The sequence below is a fragment of the Stegostoma tigrinum genome, chromosome 10 (genome assembly GCF_030684315.1).
Source record: "Stegostoma tigrinum isolate sSteTig4 chromosome 10, sSteTig4.hap1, whole genome shotgun sequence".
Taxonomy (NCBI): Eukaryota; Metazoa; Chordata; class Chondrichthyes; order Orectolobiformes; family Stegostomatidae; genus Stegostoma; species Stegostoma tigrinum.
In genome coordinates this window covers 18,674,639-18,688,769 of record NC_081363.1, presented here as the reverse complement: position 1 = coordinate 18,688,769, position 14,131 = coordinate 18,674,639, and the positions used below count along the sequence as shown (strand labels likewise).

Here is a 14,131-nt window from a genome sequence, read left to right as displayed (position 1 = left end):
CCCTTAAAGTATCTCAATTAGCTTCTCATCAAATAAAGTAATTTTGAAGTAGTTAATTTGATTTATTACTGTCATATATATCTAGGTACAGTGAAAAGTTTTGTTTTGTGTTCATTACAGTTAGGTAATACCATACAAAATGTATTAGGGTGTCAGAACAGAGAGAAAAATACAATGTTATGGCTGCAGAGAAGGTGCACAGAGAGTGAGGCCAACATTAAATTTAACATTTAAGAGATCCATTCAGAAGTCTAAGAAGCTGTTCTTGAACTCTACAGTAATTATTGCATTATGCCGATTTACACACAGTAAGATCCCAGAAAAAGCAAAAGGAATGGTTTGTCCCAGGACAGGTACAAAGGTCTGAACCAGATGGGGATACAAAATCAAATAATTAAATATTTGTTAAGTGATCTGGAAAAGTGATTAGTCAACATGACTGACAATCATGTTGACTGTACAATTCCCACTTTTGACTATTATGATTTGTCTCACAAACATGAGAAAACAATTATTAAGTAGGTCCCATTTAAAACCCTAAATAAATAACCAACACATTGGTGGTGCACGGAGTATGTAGTGAAAATTACTTCCCCATTTGTGGGAGCCCTCCCTGGTTCTGCTGCCATGCTCCAGCAGAAAAAGAAGGCTGAAAGTGAAAAGCTAACTCAAAGCAGCAAAAATTATTCAACACCTATACACTATTTTGATATCTCTGCGAACTCCATTTAAGCACTGTCCAGCAAAAGAAACAAACAAAAACTCTTTTCATAGCAACCATACCATTTTTTAAAAAGTGAGCATTTTCACAGCAAACTCACTTCCTTCATATAATCCAAAAGGCTACAAATGTTTATTTTTAAGGTGGTAGAATTCCACAGTATGCTGTAAAATGGGAGTTATCAGTAATTCTTGAGCTACGTAAAGTTTTAAAAACTAAATGCTAAACAAGTTGTTAAATTTGAAAATCAAGACTGCAGAGAAACCTTTTTTATTTTTATTTGATCAACAAGTTTGTCCTGCAATCTTATAATACAGGCAACCTTTTAATTATCTGTCAGTTTAATTGATGCAACATTTATCATCAGTGTGGTATGTACTCTTACATGACTGCTGATTGAATTCACATGATGTACTATGTACACTATAAAATCTCTATATCAAAAGATTCAACATAAATTGCTGGAAAATGCACCAAATAGAGTGCCAAAAGTAAGGCCCTTTAACTCTAATTCAGTGCAAGCATTTGAGAAGGTGGCATGGCTCTCATTGGGTGGAAGAAAACACTTTGACAAAGTTTGAGAAAACGTTGCTACGTAGAACCACCTCACAATAAGCAGTTGGCAATAAAGTAGAAGTGAATTGAGTAACCCAGTTAATATTATATAAATTTGGACACGAGTGCTTACTGGCCGAAAAACAATTCTTTCTGAAGATACGGCATAAAATAACAATTCACTTTGATAGCAAAATACAAACAGCTAGGCCAGAAAAGACCAGGTGGCTGCCTCATACAGCAAGACCAGAACATCATGACCCAATATTTAAAAAAGACTTCCTTCCTTACTTATGTAATAAATATTGTTACATATTTTAAGAAAAAAATTAGGGATAAATGTTGCAGACAGAAATTTTCACCAATGAATTTCAATGCACCTGACTTTAAAAGAAAAGTTCACAATATGTCAAAAACAAAGAACAATCAGGGTGCACAAAACGGGATTGCATAAATCTCTAGAAAGCATTTTATTTGGGGATGGGGTGATAAAGAGATAACGTTTGCAGGAAGAAATGACAATATTAATCACAGTTCTCAATACACCAAAATGACAAATCAAGCTAGCCTTTTAACAATTATATTAAAGGCAATAAATAAAAGCATTTGCCATCCCTAATGCTGACCTAGTGAGAAATAGCAAAAGGTACAGTCATTGATGACTGGAGTAAATTATGTGGGTGACGAGACAGAAGTGAGCAAGAACATCATTATGCATCTCCAGAAGATTGTATGCTGGCCAATGTCCATAAAGCCATGCATCAGCAGCAAATCCAAAACCTAGTCAAATGGTATAGACAATCACAAATAACTTCTCATGAATGATTTCCTCTTAGGGCTTTGTAATAAACAGCTGAGGTTCTTCTCTTGCAGTTCAAAGGAGTAATTCTCAGCTTGTTGAGATTACTGACCCACAATCCTTCTAATTAATATCCACTACCTTTGAAAATCAAAAAGGGAAAAGTTTTCACCTTCACTCATGCAGAAGACACGGAGAAACGCCAACAGCTGGGCTGAGATAGGAGGTTCACTGCAGTGCAAGGCAAATACACTGGACCTAACAGAAACACATGAATACTGGAGTTAGTCTGTCAGAATGATTTGAACAAGAGCTTCAACAAGCATCTAACTGCATTAAAGGTTTGCAGTAACTACTAATCAGAAAATTATCCAGCAATTTTTAAATAACAAGTTCAAAGGATATAATGAACAACAAATGGCCACAGATTATACCATTCACTGATGACAACATATTCTGATTAAGCAGTACCAATAACAGATAAGTTTCCATCCTTGTGGTTCCCAACAAATGTGCACCAATTGCCTGTTGCATGTTCAGATAAGGAGGATCATGAATCAATGTGTCAGCCTGAATACGTTTTTACCCATCTGAATTAATAAATGTTAATCATTATGCGGTCCACCCAAGTTATGTGATTTCCTGATCTTCCAGTACATATGTCCTGCTCAAGCAGTGCAAGATGTGTTAAAAACCATCTGCATAATTACTGATCATTAACCTTTTCAAGGTTGCTTCTTTTCTTCCTTGAAACTTTTGCTGCTCACTCTTCCTTCTATGTTCCATGCACCTCTACTTTGAGTTGGGTCGTGGAAAAGTCTGTCGAGACTTTTCAGTTAAACCAAGTGCAAAGCATCACACAGGAGGTTCTCTGCATTTAAGGATAAATATCATGGACTAAGGAGTAAAAGAAATGCTTCATAGCTACACTACGCTAATTATAGTAGTTTTTTCTGTACTTTACACACTTGTATACAGATATTTTCTAATCAATCTGTTCAGAGATGTTATACCTCTGGAGCAGGAATGCTTAAGAAGGATGCTATTAAACTGGAAAGAGTGCAGAAGAACTTTACAATGACATTGCCAGGACTCAAGAGACTGAGTTACAGGGACAGGTTGGACAAACTAGGACTTTTTGCATTAGAGTGTAGGAGACCGAGGAGGGGATCTTACACAAGTGTATAGAATCTTGAGAGGCATGGACAGGGTGAATGCACTCAGTCTTTTCCGCAAGGTTGGGGAATCAAGGACTAAAGAGAATCAATTTAAGGTTAGAGGGGAAAGAATACATGAGGAACCTGAGGGGCAACCTTTTACACAGATGGTGGCATTCATATGGAATGCGCTGCCAGCAGAAGTGGTTGAGGCGGGTACATTAACAAATATAAAATTTAAAAGGCATTTGGAAGATTATATGGATAGGAAAGGTTGAGGAGGATATGGGCCAAGCGCAGGAAAACGGGGTTGGCATGGGTGGACAGTTTGGTCGGCATGGACCTGTTTGGGCCGAAGGGCCTGTCTCCGTGCTACATGACTCTAGGTGGGACTTGAACCTAGACCTTCTGGCTCAGAGTTAGGAACACTACAAAGGGCCTATATCAAATCTCATTCAATTGTACCAATTCATGTAGGCACCATATTTTGCTCCCATAGTAAGGCAGCATCAAACCAACTAGATTCGATATATTTTCTGATCAACTTGTCCTGAGATGTTATGACAGACCTTGTGAGCAGGTGGGACTTGAACCTGGGCCTCAAAACTTATTTACTGATATTTTACTCAACCTATTCAAATATGTTATTTAGACGCCTCCAGAACAGGTGGGATTTAACCTTGGGCTTCCTACATTAGAGCTAAGATATCACTACTGTACCAAAGGGCGCTAACACTTGTTCACAGAAATATTTTCAATTAATCTGTTCTAATGTGCTATCAAACTTTTCTGGAGCAAGTAGGATTTGAACCCAGGCTTTCTGGCTCATTGGCAGGGACACTACCACTACGCCACAAAAACCCTGTCACTTGTCTACACCCTAGTGTTTTGTAGCCATGCTGGCACTAAAGTTTCAGGAGAGGGGTATTTTCATTTCTCTTTGTTAATTTGAACTCAATTGGTTCAAATTTTCACCTGCTTTCAACTGTAACAAGGTCTCTCAATTTAACTCTGCAGAGCTTTTTTTGAAGCACGAAATTTTTGCCATGTAAGCAGAAATACCATTCAAAACATTTTATTGTCTCTCTGATGCTTTAAACAATATGACTTTAGTGAGAAAAGACAGGATTGATTCCACTTGAATCGCTCTTTCAATTCTATCTTTATAAGGCTGTCTTTGTAAGCCATTCAAAATGTGCGTGGTTGTGAGTAGGATGGCAGAGGGCATTTTCTATGCTGTTGCTATTAATAATGTTATGAACTGAGGTGATGGCATATTAGATACCTACACCAAAGCTGCAATGTATTTAACAAGTGAGCAGTTCTGTCAAAGAAAACTCAGAATTCTTGTTGTGCTAAATGCAACGCTTATCTTTTGCAGACTAATAATTCTTCAAAGGCTTTAGGGATAATTTCTGAATAATATGCAGCTAGTGAGTGAGAATCTCAACCAGTAGTAAACTCATAGTACTGCCCCCTTCATCTGTAATTGAAGCAACCATGAACCAAGAGGAGATAATTGTGGTTGCCTCTACTCATGATAAAATATGTTGTTAGGTCAGGACTGGGTGAGGGGACTGCACCCTTCCTAAATATTTTAGTATTTATTGAACAGGTCAACTACAGTCTATATTTCTCACCTGAAAGAGGGACATAGACTAAGTCTATAGCTTGGTGAAGGAAAAGTAGGGATTTTCAGACCGGGCGAAATTATATTGTAATCGTCAACCTACAAAAGAATCGCATTTACCATACTAAAGCCTCAGATCAATTTGGCTGAATCAATGAAGATCACTGTCTTAACATTTTACGTTTTAAATGGAAAATAGTTTTGCCCCTTCAATTTACATGTATAGGCACTTCTATTAACAGAGTTTCATGTTACCTATTCAATTAATATTAAAATAACTACAGATTATATAATTCCTCACCCTATCCTGGCCCAACAACATATTTTATCACATTGAGATGCAACCACAATTATTTCCTCTTTGTTTCTGGCTGCCACAATTAAAGATGAAGGGGGAAATTCCATAAGTTTACTACTAGTTGAGGTACTTACCCACTAGCTGAATACTTTCCTGAAATCATAGATGCACTGGGCTTGATTTTCCATCCATGAAAAGTTAGTGGCAAGGACTCCATGGGCCGCATTCAGTGATGGCCTCAAGTCCTGAAAGACAGGGTACTTCATGAAGGGGGAAAATTCAAAAAAATTAAAACAAGTCTTTATGAGAATTAATTTGTATGGTGTACGGCATGTAACATATCATACAACAGGCGTTAGCAAGAATAAGAAGAAAAGGGGAAAACAATGTTTTATTTTGCATGAGAAAAGAGTGATGATTAGTTGGAAAGTGGTTTCTAATTAGAAGAGATGTTGCCACAGAAAATGCTGTTAGGTGATGACTGACAATTTATAAACTTAAACATAGCAGACTGACTTCAATTGCCCTGTGTAATGAACCAATGCCTTGACCAGGAAAAAACTGCCTATCACCTATTTTGTTAAGTTGAAACAGGTGGAAGTGTGCATTTGTTCTTTCTGTTTGCAAAGAAAAAGGGTCTACATACTACTACACGCAGCTTCCAGCATACACAATGTCACCACGCTGCAAGCCCGACTGACAATCTTACATATACACTATCATACATTAAGATATCACCAGATGGTCATAGAGTCATACAGCATGGAAACAGACCCTTCAGTTCAATTCGTCCATCATACATTAAGATACTGGACCCTGTTCTTTGCAGGCAGAAAGAACATAGGCACCCTGTACATCTGTTAAACTTAAGGTTGGCATTTGGGCAGTTCATTTGGGCAACCATTCTCTGGTTTATTGGGTAGTGTTGCTGAACGAAGAGACCTTGGATCGCAGGTTCAGAGTTCCTTGAAAGTGGTGTCGTACATAGACAGGATAGTGAAGGCACCGTTTGGTATGCACCTCAGGAAAGACACACTAGCCCTACAGCGTGTCCAACGGAGATTCACACGGATGATCCCTGGAATGGTAAGTTTAGTGTATGATGAACAGCTAAGGATCCTGGGATTGTACTCATTAGAGTTTAGAAGGTTGAGGGGAGATCTAATAGAAACTTATAAGATAATGTATGGTTTAGAAGGGGTGGACGCTAGGAAGTTGTTTCCGTTAGGCAGGGAGACTAGGGTCTGTGGGCACAGCCTTAAAATTAGAGGGGATAAATTTAAAACTGAAATGAGACAACATTTCTTCAGCCAGAGAGTGGTGGGCTTGTGGAATTCATTGCCACGGAGTGCAGTGGAGGCCGGGACATTGGATGCCTTCAAGGCTGAGATCGACAAATTCTTGATCTCAAAAGGAATCAAGGGCTACAGGGAGAGAGCAGGGAAGTGGTGTTGAAATGCCCATCAGCCATGATTTAAATGGCGGAGTGGACTTGATGGGCCGAGTGGCCTTACTTCCACTCCTATGTCTTATGGTCTTATGGTATGCTTGCCTTTATTGGTCGGTGCATTGAGTATAGGAGTTGGGGGGTGGGGGGGTCATGATGCGGCTGTACAGGGCATTGGTTCGACCACTTTTGAAGTACTGTGTGTTATTCTGGTCTCCATCCTATAGGAAAAACGTTGTGAAACTCGAAAGTGTTCAGAAAAGATATACGAGGTTGTTACCAGGGTTTGGAGGGTTTGAGCTATAGGGAGAAACTGAATAGGCTGGGGCCATTTTCCCTGAAGCATCGAAGGCTGAGGGGGTAACCTTGTAGAGGTTTATGAAATCATGAGGGGAACAGATAGGGTAAATAGAGTGGGGGAGTCCAAAACTAGAAGGCATAGGTTTAAGGTGAGAGGGGATAGATATAAAAGGGACCTAAGTGACAACTTTTTCACTCAGAGGGTGGTATTGGAATTAGCTGCTACAGGAAGTGGAGGAGTCTGGTACGGTTACAACATTTAAAAGGCATCTAGATGGGTATATGAATAGGAAGGGTTGTGAGGGATAGGTAAAATTCTGGCAAATAGGTCTGGATTTATATAGGATATCTGGTCAGCATGGACGAGTTGGACTGAAGGGTCTGTTTCCATGCTGTATGACTCTATGACCGTCTGGTAATATCTTAATCAATCGGGGTCAATCTGCTGGTTTAAATTTAAACAAAACACGGCAGCCATCATCTAACTGGGGTATTCTTCATCGCAATGGCTCTACCAATCCACCTGTGAATCAATCAACACTCTTTTTAAATAATATTTTAAAAATTCCTTTTCCATTGCAAGTGTCCTGCTGAGTGCAAGCTGAAATGCTTTAACAAAATGTGCCTTTTTCCCACCAATACTTGTGTTCTGTACCACCAAATGCTGATTAATAATATTTATTCATTAATTCCCGAAGAAATGGCAGAATTCATCTTAGATGGTGACTGCCTATGGAATGGGAAGAGAGATGGATGAAACCCCTTTTTAAAATACTCACGTTGGTATGCCAGCACGAGCTAAAACTTCTGCTTTCATAGCATAAAGGCGGTCACTTTTACTCACTCCCAGCTTTATTTTCACTCTGTCGTGCGAATTATTATCGAAGAAAAATCCATTATGTATCACAAACTCAGCATTGGAACGAGTACCATAGAAAATATAGATCTGAAAGATTCAAATGAAAAAAGTGTTAGATCAACACAAATTGACGAGGAAAATGGCCATAAACAATGCCCTCTAACTCGCAGTGCTAACGCTCCTGCTTTTTGCAGATGTCGACTTGAACAGAGTATTGAGAATATCTCCTTGAAGACAGAGGATTGCATTCTGGCAGTTTCAGCTTAGTTTGTCAGTGCAATTTTGAAAGCAATTCAGGGATTTCCTGGGTGAAACAAATGAACAGGCATAGGTCATTCAGAAATGTGATGTCTGATTTGTAACTGAACTCCATGTACCTGCCATTACATGTGTTTGTTAATACCTTTGGACAGCAAAAAGTTATCAATCTTAGTATTAAAATTAACATTTGATTACGTGAGCACCAATCACCAGAAAATTACCACATTGTCCTTTGTGTTGCTCAAGTGTTCCCTAATATCTATCCTGAAACGTCAGCCTCTAAGTTTTAAACCTTCAGACTTGGAGTCCAGAAGCAGCAGAAATAGTTTCACTTTATCTCCACCACCTGCTCCCCTCTATATCTGAAAAACTTTCAGTAAATTACCCCTTAACATTTTATGATTCTGGATTATAATCCCAGTTGCACAGTTTTCCTTATAATTTAATCCTTGGAATTCTGGTTATCACTGCGGTAAATTTACGCTACTTCCCCATCCCCACAAACTTTCCAGGGTCTGATGCCCAGTACTCTAGATATGAAGGCTGACATCAATTAGCCTTTTTGTCCATGTTCTTAGCGGTTGGTGACAATGTTAATAAACTATATACTTCGATTTCCACTCTTTAGACTCGCTAGTACCAACCTTTAGTCTTTCATAAAAAAATCTCTTCTATCCTTTCAGGTCCAAAGTAGAAGTTATCACATTTGCCCAAGTTTAGCACATTCAGTTAGTCAATTAATATTGGCAATTTTAGCTTCCATTTTAACTGCTTATAATGCCACATAATTTGTGTCATTAGCGTCATGGATATTTTCAACCAATTGCACTCAGCAGCCCAGACTGATATCACAGGAGCCAGCAGCAAGTGCTAGAAGGTCAAGGTCATCTAGATATTGAAGAAAGGCAAGTGACAGGAATTTCAGTCTGACCATAGAAACAAAATCTTAAAGTAAGAGGTATTTGAAGTTTGATACTCTTCCTGAACTGTGGGTCATGATCTTCAATTATGTTTGCTTACGAAATTTTGGAAGTGCAACCCCGAAATCTTGTACTAGTGGCTGTGGAATGCAGCAGGATTCCGAAGTACTAAATGTGGGGCTGAGAATCTTGTCAGTTGGAACAGTCAGCAACAAGTGTTGTCTATCTGGTGCACACCATCCCATGGACAGATTCATCTGCCAATGACTGCTGTTATTATGAACAACCGTGTTTATTGGTCCATTAGGATGTGCCAGAATCAATGTGCCTCCTTTTTAACTTGCATATCTGATGACCTCAATGGCTCTGTTGGAGACTGTTGGAGTCTGCTCTCCCTGGTGAGTTTAACATGGCTGCAAAAATGGCTCCTTTTCCCCACAAAGGAGAGAGAGTGTAAGCGAGTGTGTGTGTGTGTGTGTGTGTGTGTGTGTGTGTGTGTGTGTGTGTGTGTGTGTGTGTGTGTGTGAGACTGAGTGTGGGAGAGAGCCAGTGAGTGAGTGTGAGATAAAAACAGTAATAAAGTAGTGGGACACAGAGTGAGTGTAAAAACAATAGTGAGCACAAGAAGGAAAGACAGCATATGAGGAAGTGAACTGAGTTATATACTAATATCTGCTGCAAACTTAACTCCCACTCAGTCTCACTTGGGGCCCTGAAAACTTTTAATCTTCCAAATGAGATCACAGGAACAATAAATTTGGAAAGCACTGTCTTAAAGTGCAATTATTTTACAACATACAAATCTATGGCTATGTAGAACATCTGCCCACTCAGTTGGAAGTAAGTAGTCCAGTGGCACTATTCAAAAAAGAAACAGAAGAGTTCTTCCTCGCGTTCTGGTCAATATTTATCTCTTTGTCAACACCTAAAACAGAATTTTGATGAAAGGTAACAACTTGAAACATGAAGTCCATTTCTCTTTCCACAGATACTGCCTAAACTGATGAGTATTTCCAGCATTGTGTGTTTTCATACCAAAAGCAGGCGATCTGGTAATTTATTTTGTTGATTTTTGTGAGGCTTTGCCATGTTTTATAGAATAGTAATAACAGCCATTTTTAACTGTGTAAATAAATGGTGGGGTTTAGAATGAGTTAAAATTTCACCAAATACTTCTTCAGCATACATTTTGAAAGTACTTTATTGGGCTCTAAAGTGCATCAGACATCCTAGGTCATGAAATATAATTGCAAGTTCTTTCTTTTCTTTAATGAGCTTGTACTAAATTCCTGTGCATGCTATTTTAAAATTTAAAACAAACAGATTCACACTTGCGTAAAAATGGCACAGGAAGGCAATATAATTACATTCAGCATTTATATATGAACATAATTGTTCTAACCTTAAGAGCAGAAATTTGCTGAGGATTCACAAATTTCAATCTAAAAAGTAGTGAACAAATTCCAAATAAAACATAACAAAAAGAAACTGATCAATGAAACCAATCATCTAAATAGGAAGTGACAGATGACATGCTATAAATCCAATTCAAGTTTTCTTTGCGCCAATGCACTGGAGTTTATCAGCTTGCAATACTCATGATTTAGCAAACTAACCGATTCTTAAGGCTTCATAAGTTTTACTAATACTTTACAGGATTCTTTACAGTTAATTTAGCAAAATACAGCAATGTCACCCTGGGTTCCCCATTGCTCTGTCCCAATTTACAACGTGACTTATTTCAATGACCTTGAAGCATCTGGGTTTGTCATCATCAAGCTTTAGTCCCAATTTAATTTCACATACTCTTTGTGCATTGGAGAAAAATTGTAGATGGTAAAGCAGTCTTAAAACTAAAATGAAAGCATGCTCAAGAATGCATAAACTACCTGAAAAATTGGATGAACTCATGAATAGGAATAAAGTTAGCAGGAAGTTAAAAAAAAAACCTGGCAAAATCATTTATTTTTATAAACCCCAAGTCTCAGTTATCCTACAATGGGATTTGGGGTATGACATCTTTTCGTTAGGTGTTGGAGAGAATACAATATGCAGTATTTGCACAGTCAACATTGCAGGCAAGCAGTATGAGAAGCGGGTCAAATGAATAACACCGGGCAAGAAGAAGCAGCTGACTGTAAGAGTATTTTTATTGTTTATAGTTTCTAAGGCCTTTGCCTTGGTTTTATAGTTTGCAAGGTCACACTGCAGAGATCCAGAAAAGAAGGATCCTAGAGTAATTAGTATTATTATATTTTCAGGGCAATCTATGGGTTTAATTCAAACAGGTAAGTCACAGAAAGAGAACTCAAGATTGCAGATTGCTCCTCCTACACTACATTGGAAGTCGGGAACAGTTTCAGTGTCTGGGACCAGAATGCATGCAATGAAGATCTTCACCTGCAGCTCCCGGAAGCTTAAGTGTCAGCTTTGGACATGTGGAGCAGGCACAAGGCTAACAGTATCGAAGATAACACATGCAGAGGGTTGGTCAGTCAGCCAGCTAAGACTCTTAGGTAGGGGGGGAATGGATGACCTCTAGTTAGAGAAATCAGATTAAGCAGGCAGTGCTAGAAACTCTCCTGGCGGATTCCTTGGAGCGGGGAGTCTCACAGGAAAGTAGCAACAGCCAAATTTGTTGAACTACGTTTGCCTCTGCTGCACGGGAGAGGAGAACAAGTGTGAGAATGCTATTATAATAGGCAATTTCAGTAGAGAATAGATTGATGTCTTTGAGGCTGTAAATGACACTCCAGGATGGTACGTCACCTGCTGAGTCCTAGAGTCAAGTATGTCTTGGAGTCGCTACAGGACATTCTGGAACGGGAGGGTGAACAGTTTGTCGTCATGGTACGCATCAGTGTCAAAAACAGATTAACAAAAGGAGTGAGAACTTAAAAGCAGAAAAATTGCCAGTTAGGAAGCCAGTTTAAAACCAGGATTTCAAAGGTAGTGATTTAAGGATCGAGTAAGTAATAGGATTTCACTGAAATTTCTGTTTTCCTTGTTTTAGTTAAGAAGCAAATACTACTACAGTAATGAAATTGTTGATGCTTACAAAACCTTCTAGAAGCATGAAAATAAAACTTCCACCACCTGATCTTCGGCTTTATAATCCTGTAGAGCGACACATTCACAACGATCATCCTCCAGATTGTAACCAGTTGTAATCTACAAACAAAAAGCACTGAAGGTAAGGCAGGCATGCAATCAGGATCTTAGATGGCCTTGGGTCTGAATAAAAACAAAGTCTGTGTAAAACAGCAGTTTAAAGCAAAGATGGAAGTTCTTCTCCTTTTGCCTTTTGATAAAGGTGATATAAAATTACAGTTGACACATTCTAAGAACAAAATGTCACCGCAATATTTGCATTCTCATGCATTTTAAGTGTATGGACAGTCAGTTCTCTTTTTTGGAGAATGTGCACTTGCTTACTAGTGAAACTTTCTCCAATCCTTAATCCAATAACTGCCTCGATATTTTCCTAACCAACCTGTTCAGAGATGTGATGACACCTCTCTGGAGCAGGTGAGACTTGAACCCAGTCCTCCTGGCTCACAGTTAGGGACACTGCAAGTGCGCAACAAAACACTTTGTGGTTCTTCATTGATAGATAGTTTCTGATCATTATTATAGGACTCTGGAGCAGGGGAGATTGGAAACCAAGCCTACTAACTCAAAAGGGAGGGACTCTACCACTCCATCACATGAGCCCATAAAGCTATTCCCTGATAGATATTTTCTCCAATGTTCTGGAGTAGATTTGTAGCTCGGGTTGAGGTTGTTGAGGCTCACCGAGCTGGTTTGTTGTTCTGCATGTATTTCATTACCCTGCCGGGTAAAATCATCAGAGCAGCCTCCGATGAAGTGTTGGTGTGTTTTCCTGCCTGGTTTTTCAACTCTGGAGTCTGTTGAGCTGGACTGCCTCACTTCCGGTTTTCCTTCGATATTTTCTAATCAACTTGCTCTGAGATATTACAACACACCTTTCGAGCAAGTGGGACATAAACACAGGCCCCCTGGAGGGCCCTTGTTATTAAGTGGTACAGTTCTTACCTCTGAGTAGGGAGGCCTAGATTCAAGTTACACCAACTTCAGAGGTGTGTAATAGCATCCCTGAATAAATTGATTAGAAAATATCTCTGGTTTACAAGATGATTGGCAGATCAGCAGTTATTCAATGATAGTTTATCTGTATTAGCCCTTCTCTGCTGGCAGATCAGAACCAATTGACCAATTTTGTGGTATCATTTGATGCAGGAGTTGGGTATTCAGCCACAAGAGCCCAGACTAGTGTGGTTGAATTGTATCCATTTGTCTCCCATAGATCTATAACTCTTGATACCCTTACCTAATAAAAATCTCTAGATCTGTGTTGAAAGTTTTAATCATTCCATAAGTCATAACCTTGGGAGATTTCCAGATTCCTGATATTCTTTGTGCAAAAACTGTGCTTCCTGATTTCCCTACTGAAAGGTCTGGTCCTAATTTTAAGATGCTATCTCTTTGTGCTTCAGTGGCCCACGAGGCAAATCAGCTTTTGTTTATCTATCCTGCTGAATCCAAGAAGAACCACACCAATATCCATTAAAAAGAAATCACAGGTGAGATTACACAATATTTGCATCACTGGGTGTGGCTGTGTACACTTGACGACTATGGATCTAATAGGCAGGCCATCACTTAACGTTATTTTGAAAAGACAATGCTTGAACTGCTTTGTTATTGGGTTACTTGCTGTGTTAATTTAGTGAACTTTAGAAGCTGCCAAAAAATGTCCTCAACAGGGTATAAATGGATGCTTTCACTCACCAAGCCATTGGTGTGATTACACATATCCCACAGAGGTATAAGAGCCAAAGTGACTCGGGAGCCATCTTCAGTTGGAATTTGATTCTGGCGTGTCATGACAGAAGAGACAGCCCATCTGCAATGGAACAGAAAAATGGGGTGGTTATGAAATTGGAAAGCAGTACTATATTCTTAAGTTCAAGGATATGGACATGAATTTTATACTTCCTTGACAACAATTTGGAAAGCTCACGGTTGGGCGGGGGGAGGGGAGTGGGGGGGTTGGGGGATGGCAGCGCACGTAACATCCACTGTTACCTTCCTCTTGTTTTCATCCTACCAAACTGCTGAAATGACAAAAGGAGAAGGAGGGAAGTATCAACTATTGTGGTC

The 14,131-nt window shown here is 39.1% G+C and overlaps 1 protein-coding gene across 6 annotated transcripts in view; it reads right to left on the bottom strand.

Annotated features, from left to right (window-relative positions):
- setd3 (SET domain containing 3, actin histidine methyltransferase) overlaps positions 1 to 14,131 on the bottom strand; it is a 161,034-nt gene that overhangs the window by 13,148 nt on the left and 133,755 nt on the right. For 5 of the 6 annotated variants that reach the window (XM_048538556.2, XM_048538555.2, XM_048538558.2 and 2 more), the window contains 4 exons: positions 13,760 to 13,874; positions 12,044 to 12,118; positions 7,687 to 7,853; positions 2,248 to 2,333 (listed from right to left, as the gene is read on the bottom strand). In XM_048538556.2, coding sequence (XP_048394513.2) covers positions 2,248 to 2,333; positions 7,687 to 7,853; positions 12,044 to 12,118; positions 13,760 to 13,874 — 443 coding nt within the window. Of the gene's footprint in view, positions 1 to 2,247; positions 2,334 to 7,686; positions 7,854 to 12,005; positions 12,119 to 13,759; positions 13,875 to 14,131 lie in introns of those variants that run through there. The other variant, XM_059649047.1, reaches the window with a different exon arrangement.